Source organism: Lactuca serriola, chromosome 4 (genome assembly GCF_051521515.1).
Source record: "Lactuca serriola cultivar US96UC23 chromosome 4, Lser_US96UC23_V15, whole genome shotgun sequence".
Taxonomy (NCBI): Eukaryota; Viridiplantae; Streptophyta; class Magnoliopsida; order Asterales; family Asteraceae; genus Lactuca; species Lactuca serriola.
The window spans coordinates 181,725,475-181,734,569 of NC_136411.1; the positions used below are offsets into that span (position 1 = coordinate 181,725,475).

General features: G+C 36.7%; 1 protein-coding gene across 2 annotated transcripts; it reads left to right on the forward strand.

Annotated features, from left to right (window-relative positions):
- The first annotated feature begins 1,321 nt into the window (after positions 1-1,321).
- Positions 1,322-4,791, forward strand: LOC145102996 (uncharacterized). Of its 2 annotated transcripts, none has more exons than XM_079040527.1 (8): positions 1,322-1,811; positions 2,002-2,296; positions 2,437-2,511; positions 2,640-2,717; positions 3,132-3,197; positions 3,628-3,693; positions 3,808-3,876; positions 4,299-4,791. In XM_079040527.1, the coding sequence occupies exons 1-8, from the start codon at positions 1,555-1,557 to the stop codon at positions 4,437-4,439; spliced, it is 1,047 nt and encodes a 348-aa protein (XP_078896653.1). In that variant the 5' UTR covers positions 1,322-1,554; the 3' UTR covers positions 4,440-4,791. The 2 variants fall into 2 exon arrangements, with proteins under 2 accessions (XP_078896653.1, XP_078896654.1); XM_079040528.1 differs by having other exon boundaries at positions 1,323-1,811; positions 2,643-2,717.
- The last annotated feature ends 4,304 nt before the right edge of the window (positions 4,792-9,095 follow it).

Genomic DNA, 9,095 nt, shown 5'->3' on the forward strand with positions numbered 1-9,095 from the left:
TCGCTGCCTAATAAAGAAGAGATTAGGAACAATTTGTTTACTTCCGGGTTGGCTATTATATCTAGAAAATATATATTCCGAAATAAGAAGGGGTAACACGAATAAAAGGGAAGAGGGTAAGTTCCTAAAAATACCTACTAAGGGTAGGCAACGAAGTTTTGATACATCTCAAATGTAAAGGCTATTTAAGTGTCGTCGACAAAATAAATTACGAAATGATTGAGGATCTCCGACGCTATAATTACTACTACGGTTACTCTTACAATAATAAAACCTCATTCGAAGAATAAATATATTTAAAGAGTCATTGTTGCAAATAGAGGCGAATAAATTTTATGATAAATTAAATAACATTGTGTAGATAGCATTTGAAATGTTTAAAAGTGATAAAAATGTACTTTGGTGTTTGGTCCCTAGTTTAAAAATAGCAATACACTTTGACATCAATAAAAGCATGTTGATTTGGTAATTATGTTCTTAATTGTGTTTTTGTCTCAAGTGCAAGAAATAGGAATATGCTTTGGTATTTCTTATATTTTAAGGTTTTCACGCAAAAAAAATTTATTTAATTTCAAAGTCTTATATATATATATATATATATATATATATATATATATATATATATATATATATATATATATATATATATATATATATATATATTGGCAACAAAATATATGCTTCTAATTTTATTTATATTAATTTATCCTTCTACCTATATGAAATAATCACAAATATCTTAAAATATAAATAATTTTATCAAAATTTTACATTTATTACCATTTCACATTGATAGGAAAACAAGTAAGAAGAAGAGATATGAGGATATTTAATTTTTCTTAGTTTTAATTTATTGATTTTAAAATAATTTCGAGGATAAATACTTTTTGTGTGTAACTTGATCTTTAAAAATTGAAATAGACGTTTGGATACATGAGTTACTATGGAAACAATTAGCATTCGACTTGTGCTCCAATATTGCGAGGCTAACCCTAACCCTAATAGTAGGACTCAAAACACTTCCTAGCTAGTTTAAAACACCCCCAAATCAAGGAAGCTCCAAAATGCAATTTGTTTTGTGCCTAAAACCATTGCCCTCCACCTTTTTTTGTGCCCCACCTTTTTTGTAATACAGCTAAAAGCTAAAGAACAGTAAAATATTTTAATACAAAAAACAAATATATCATTAAACTAAAGAAAAGATGAAGAAATGGTAGCGAACTTCTCAACCCCACAACTTGAAAAATGACTTTATTGATGGAGACCTTTGGGGGGTGGGGTATAGGGTTAGTGATCAATTTAATCTCATCTAATCTGATATGTATGATGACTAGAAAGCAAAACACACAAACCCTGAGAGCTTCTATCAAGGGCTTGTTTCGATGCTTAAACAAAGAAATTATTAAAGATTTTATGACAAAAGTTTTTTCTTTAAAGCAAAAGAGACCCTTAAAGATGTTTTGTTTTTTTGTTTTTTTCAGACAAGGCATGAGTTGAATCTGTTATCGTTATTCACTTCTAGTATCGGAGAGCTAAGAGAATTATTGTTTGGAGATGATGGGAGAAAACCCTAATTATTGGTGGAGCTTGAACGGGAGACTGCAACCACCACCGTCACAGCAGGTTTACCCTACTTTCTTATCAACACCACCGTTGCCGGTTCCAGTAGCACCGCCATCTTCCGTCATGAATCCTCCGTATCTTTTTGGTTCTTCTTTACTACTTCCTGCTGCAAACTCTAATACTTTGGGTGATCATCATCATCACCATGATAACCAAGATTTCCCAGTCTCATGGAGCCAATTACTTCTGTAATTAACGCTTCTTTCTACTTTCCATTATTTCAATCATGCATGCTTTCCATGTTATTTTGCTTTTTCTCCATCACTCCGATGCTCTCTACCGATATTGAACTTATAAAATATCATTGGGCTCACTGTATCCGATGAGCAAATTAATCTTCAAAAGTGGGTTCATGTAATTTTTATTGTATGCATCCAGGACTGGATTAGCAAACGATCAAGAACACAACTTGGGAGATGGACATGGTGGTGAAGTAAAGCACGGATTTTTAGATCATCAAAGAAGACAACTTTTTTATGATAATAACCCTGATCATCATGAGAACAATAACGAAGAAGATCTACAAACTTGTAGCTCTTCTTGGTCACCTCAAATTAATCCAGTTCCATCTGTTGGTTCATCGTCTACCATGAGTTTAAGCACCACCACTATGGTTGATTTCTCAAGTAAAATCGATCGCCGAAATCACAATGCTAATCAATATTCATCTCAGGTACGTATACATATGTAAAAGATTAGATACTGCACGATATCCATTAATCATAGTGTGCTTTTTTTAATTACTCTTAACGTTGGGGTTTTAATTTCTTTATTCTTGCTTGGTGTCCATGGGTTCTTGTTTCGATATCAAAGTATGACGATACATCTACCAGTGGGGCGTCTAAAAAGCCCAGGTTTCAATCGTCTTCAACCCAACCTTCTACAATGGTAAGTATACGTACAGAACATCTAATCAACGAAACTCTTTCCTCCAATTGGTTTTCCTTTTCTTGATTTGGGGTGACTATAAATATAGCAAAGCTAGTTCTTTGATAGCTGTACTTTTGTTATGAAAGCAGTGTAACGACACATTTACAAGTGGAGCTTCTAAAAGGACTAGAGCACAACACTCGTCAACCCAAACCCCTCTAAAGGTGGAAACCTCTCTCTCTATATATATATATTTCCTAATTCCTAAGCATATATTTTTGACGTTCATACTACATATATCAACAATTCAGTATGGTACATTTTTTTTTTGCACCACTAGAATGCCAAAAATCTACGCGATATGTTATGACATTCATCTATATGATTATTTTGCGTTGCTTTTGACAATTTTTGCGTAGAAAAATAATTGGCATTCTTCAATGGAGATAATTTTGTATGTGTGTATATACTTCACCTACAACCTGAGGTGTGGTCCATTAAAGTAGGAATTTCCATAAAAGAAAAATGAGCGCAATACTATGTTTATATCTAGCTTTTATACCCTTACTGATTTTTTATGTTTTATGTGAATAACTGACAATTTCTACTAACTTTGACAATATGGATATATATAATAGGTGAGAAAGGAGAAATTGGGTGATAGAATATCGGCTTTGCACCAACTTGTTTCACCTTTCGGAAAGGTATGCAAACTCTTCCATGTGAATATAATTAACTACATAAATCCATCTACTTTGATATTGATACACAAATTAAACTTCCTAGAGTTTGCATCCATAAATAACTCTGATCAAATGTTATCTATTCTTAATCTATATATTCAGGACATTTCTCCTTAAATTAAACTTAATACCCCAAATATATTATATATCTACCCACTCAAAGTCCTAAAAATATATGCGTGTGTATATATCTATATACACACATGCTTTTTGGACATCTTATTTAGATAACATAAAATCATAAAAGTAAGTGGCGATTAAGCTGGGAATCATGAGATGTAATCATACAATTTGTTTGAATAATTCGCTCGTAATCATATAATTATTTGAGTTTCAAATATTCAAAGGATCTGAAAAGGATATATATATATTTGTGTGGGACTTTTTGCAGACTGACACAGCTTCTGTATTGTTTGAAGCCACAGCTCATATCAGATTCCTTGAGGGTCAAATTGAGGTGACATTTTTTCTTTATTTCTTTTCCAAGTTTTACAGACACCATACTAGAGACGAGCGTGCATTTAAAAGTTGTTGCTTTTTGAACATTCCTCAACTGCAAATTAACATGCAGGCACTTAGCTCCCCGTACATGAACTTGGCCAATAATGTCTCAGGAGGCACGAGACACCAACATTCTGCTGTAAGTTGCCCATATATCCATTTTCTCTTTAATACCCATTTCCCAATGCAGGATCTTACACCTCAACCTACATTAATAAATCAAATATTAACGAATTAAATGTTATTAAATGTGCTTATTAAAAGTAGAAGAAAGTAGCCAGATCAGGTTTAAATACATTATTGGATCCATCACTTATATGCGCTCTTAAAATATCATTTTACATAAAGTGGGAGACATGATTCTCGACTTTAGTTCCATGAAATTATTAATCAATCGAATGGGTTACTTAATTACCTCGGGATTGCATCAAAAGGGAGTTAATTAGTGATTAATTAATTTGACTTCCAACTAAGTTCTTGATTGCTGATCATTACATTAAATTTAGTTGTGCGTTTTAATTCTCTTTTAAGGAAAAGAAACTTTAAAATACTTTTATGTAGGACGGAAAGGCACCACTAAAGGACTTGGGGAGTAGAGGTTTATGCTTGGTCCCAACCACTTACATAGATCATATTGACACCACCAATATGACAAGCAATGGTGCCGAATTCTGGACTCCAGCATTTGGTGGTGGACTTTAATTGCTTGGTGTTTTTTGAAGTCCATCGCTCATCAAATTAACTACAACTACACCAGCAGTTTTCATCTGGTTGATCGATGCATGCTCTTGTGTTCTTTCCAAAATCTAAAATGCCCGGCAAGGAAAGAAAAAGAAAACAAATTTGTGTTGATAATGTTACTTGCTTAATATGTGGATGACGCATTGGTATTTTAGTTTCTCTTTCTTTTCTTTTCTTTTCGGGCATTTGTGGAATTAAGGGAAAGCAAAGACTATATCTAGTACATGCAAGCTAGCATGATTATGAATCGTTTCTACAATGTGTAAAATACTTGATGTTTAATTAGAAGAAATGGACACATCCTTGTTGTTTCTGTTGTTTTCATCTGAAAATATACGTTTTAATGTATTTTAGATTTGTCAAAATCCTATTCATGTTTTTCAATCGTCTAAATGGGCAAGAAAATCATATGAATGGATTTTCGTCTTTAAGTCATAAATGCTAACTTCATGTTGGATCTAATTCATATCTATCCGGTTTTAGTGTAACTAGGATTAAAATGACGCTAACCTATAATCTAATACACATGAGGAGGTCCGAAGTGCACATTGTATAAAGTGCGAGTTTTACACTGAACGCAACGAAAGGCTAAATTCAAAGGGCAACACCCCGGTAGGTTTTGGGGTAATGCCCCAAGATCCCAATAGAATTATGGACCTGGAATATAGTGGAAAAACATGCTTAGATTCATGTTATATTTAAGAAGCAAAAAAGATTTGCTCCGCTCGAGACAACTCAAGTTTCCAATCAACCAAAGTTGTTGACAACCAAGCTAACTGATAGCCCAAGTTGTTTCGATTGCCTAAGTTGTATAGGCAATTTGGAGCCAAGTTGTCTATGTGGAGGACTTTAGCACATAATTTTAGTTGTTTGGGCAATTTTAATAAATAACCAAATATGATACTTGGGCTAAGCATCAAGTTGGTGATTTTTTTACATCTTACTCCCGGAGCCCAAGTTTTCCAAACAGTGTTTCTAACTTTAAATTCTAGAACTTTTGTTCATCTTATCCACTTTCTATGAGTCCAAATATACTCATATCTTTTTAACATCGGGTCTAGGTATGCATCATCTTTCTTGTATATACTTTAAAAGGGTGGCCACGACGTGGTGAAGCATCACCAGGACTTGAAGTATTCGTTTGGATAACAGGATTTAAATGACCCGCCACGACGTGGTCTTGGGGCACCATGACATGGCAGGTGTTTTAAGTGAAAACCCTAATTTTTCGGTCTTGGACCCTATATAAGGAACGATAAGGCTAGGGCTTCAACATCTATCTTCCTAGAAACCTCAGATACCGTAACCCTAGCCTCTATTGAAGTTGTGAGCTCATTCATGGTGTTTTGGAAATTTTAGAAGGAAAAGGAAACTTGTAACACCCGGTCTCAGGTACGCATGTAAATTCAAGCCAAACTTCATATTTTACCATTGGACTCGGTGAGTTGGAGGCCCAACTCGTCGAGTAGGATCGACTCTGGGGCGGGGGACTAATTGACCTACTTGACGAGTAGGAGGACTAACTCGGCGAGTAGGAGCTGTCTGAGTGAAACCCTAATTTGGAGGGTTTGCAACCTATTTAAACATCTTATGAGGCTTCCACCCCAGCCTCCATCACCTTCAAGCTCTGTCCCCGAAACCCTAATCAATTGTGAGCATTCTTGAGTAATTTGTGCCTTTCCTTGCGATTTAAAGTTAGAAGAAGGAATGGGAAAGCTTGGTGAATCAAGAAGCAAGTCAGTGGATCTAGAGTTGTGGTTGCACTTCCAGTTATTTGAGGTAAAGAGCTCCTATCTTGACTCCTTATTTGGTAGATCTACTTTGAGGCTTGAATCTTGGCATCTTTGGGGGTATTGCCAAGCCATTTCAGATTGTAGAGCGTAATATTGGGTAAATGCTTCAAATTCGGAACCTTGGAGGGTTCTCATGGCATAAAGGTGCCAACTCTATGGCTATGTGAACCCCATGCATGTAATAAACCCTATTTTTGGTCTTTTGAGCTTAAAATTCCCATGCATGGACGTAAAGTTCATGACTTTACGTGTTCTATCGACCTTAGGAGCCCAGATCTACCCTTTGAATGAGATTAGCACAAAAGAAATCGAGTTATGGGCATGGACATTAGTTGACTCGATGAGTCGTTCTTGGGACTCGGCGAGTCAGGGGGTTTGGTTCCCCAACCTTTTCTGATTCGAAGGGGTCTAGTTGAGTCTGGAAGGGATCTGGATGAGTCCATAAGGAGGAATCAACAAAATAAACGTAGTTATGGACCTGGAAACCAGGGGACTCGGCGAGTCCAAGGAAATCTCCCAACCCATGAAGACGGACACGACGAGTTGTTCATACAACTCGGCGAGTCACAGACTAGTCACACACATATGATGAAGAGGAACTCGAGGAGTTCAAGGATGAAATTGACGAGCCAGATGAAGATAGTCCTGATGTTATGTTTGAAGGAGAACTCGCCGAGTTCTTGTTAGACTCGACGTGTAGAGTCAGGGTTAGGAACATATAAAAGAATATGGACTCGACGGGTTGGTGAACCAACTCGACGAGTCGGGTCAACTAGGTGATGACTTTGACTAGGATGTTGACTTTAGCCACAAGTAAAATGGTCATTTTACCCTAAGAGTAGTTACCAGTTTTTAACAAAAGTACTTTTATGGAAATTTATAGCCGAAGAGTCGTTGGAGCAGCAGACAGAGATTCCTCACCCAGAGTTGCAGTACTCAGTCACATGAGGTGAGTTTTCCTCTAGTAGGAACAGGTCTAAGGCACCAATATCGGCCCGTTTAAGTAGTAGAGTATGTCGTGGTGAGCCAATGTCGGGGTTAGCCCGACGCAGTTTATATGTTTCCGGACTTCGATCTGATGTCGGGGTTGTCCCGAGAAGTAGTTAAGTATGATTGATGTCTTTGTGATTCATGAATTTATATGTGCTATGTGTTATGTGTCCCAGACTCCGATCTGATGCCAGGCAAGCCCGATGCAGTATATGCGGTTATGTTATATGTTATGTGTTAAGTGTTCCGGGGTAAGCCAGATGTCGGGGCAAGCCTGATGTATGTTAGTCATTATGCCACGTGTCAGGTATTTTGGGGCAAGCTCGATGTATGCTAGTTTATGTGCTATATGTTATTTGTTCCGGGCTTTCGTCTAATGTCGGGGCAAGCCCGATGCAGATTATGTGATTATGTTATGTATGTGTCGGGGTAAGCCCGATGTCGATGTGAGCCCGATGCCCGATGCGGTCGGATGCCGAGATGAGCCCAATGCCAGATAGGAGTCCGATGCCAGGTAAGTCGATGTTGGGATTAGTCCTGATGCAGTTGGGAGTAGTCCCGGAGTTATGTTATTTGTTATACGTGCTTTGTATGGTATGTGGTAGTTTGGGGGAGCTCACTAAGCTTCGTGCTTACAGTTTTCAGTTTGGATTTCAGGTACTTCAGCTAGCAAAGGGAAGGGCTCGAGTTGATGGCATGACACACACCACAATTTTATTAGCCTGGGAGTTTTACTCTAATATTTTGATATGATATTCGATATGAGATTTGATATATGATAGATATTATAATAGTTTTAAACACATGGTTTATGATTATAATACTTTGGCAATGATATTATGGTTTTAATATTGTTTTAAAAACGAAATTTTTGGGTCGTATTTTTGGAATGTTACAAAACTGTTGGTGAGGTGGTTACTTGAAAAGCATCATTTGTTCAGCTAAACTTATCTCTTGGACTTTGGTGAGTTCCCAAGACTCCACTTTTTCTTGTCATGCTGCTAGATCTCTTGTTTTTGTCCCTTTTTTTCCATGATTTAGATGGACTTATGTGAGAAGATCTCACAAAGTTTGCAACTTTATGAATCTCCAGGTCAAATTGAGCATTTAGTGTCTTGGATTAGAATTATAATCAAGTTTTGATGCCATGCATTGGATTTTAGTCATTAAATGCTTTTTTTAACGTAAAACGGAAAAGGCATGTAGTGGACATGCAAATCCATAACGCCATGATTTTTAAGGTCTCTTTGGAGTGTGAAACCTTTCTGGAAACTATGGAGGTGCAACTCTAAGGATTTGGATCTTAATGAGAATCTTGATGCATTAAGTTACCATTAGACGTTGGGGTTGAGATTTTAGCTTATGGAAGGGTTTGAGGGATAAAGTTGAAAATTTTAACCATGAAGACCGTAAGAAGTACCAGATTTGAGCCTTAGACTTTTTGTAGTTGAAGGAAAAGGACTTAATGGATTAAGTTGTCCAGGCGCATCACCCAACATGGTTGAGGTCGCCAGGACATGGTGACTTCGTCATGAACCATCTATTTTGGTGGTTTGTGGCCACAATGTGGCCAAGGAGGCCAAGAGATGGTGGATAGCTGGGTTGACGTTTGACTTTTGAGTATGACCTGGATTTTGAATAAAGTTTGACTTAGGGGTATTTTAGGTATTTTGATATGTATTCAGAGTTTTGATCACTATATTTATTAAGGTGACTGGTAGATTTGATTTTGGAGCAGCATGTTGTTTCAGTTTCTCATATGTATGTAAGGTGAGTGAGGTGGGTTTTCTCACTATATCCATGGTTGAAGGCACCAATGCCAGCCCATTATTAT

Coding starts and splice junctions, on each gene's coding strand:
- LOC145102996 (XM_079040527.1), top strand. CDS start 1,555: ATGATGGGAGAAAACCCTAATTATTGGTGGAGCTTGAACGGGAGACTG. Junction 1,812..2,001: donor TCATGGAGCCAATTACTTCT/GTAATTAACGCT, acceptor GTATGCATCCAG/GACTGGATTAGCAAACGATC. Junction 3,694..3,807: donor TCCTTGAGGGTCAAATTGAG/GTGACATTTTTT, acceptor ATTAACATGCAG/GCACTTAGCTCCCCGTACAT.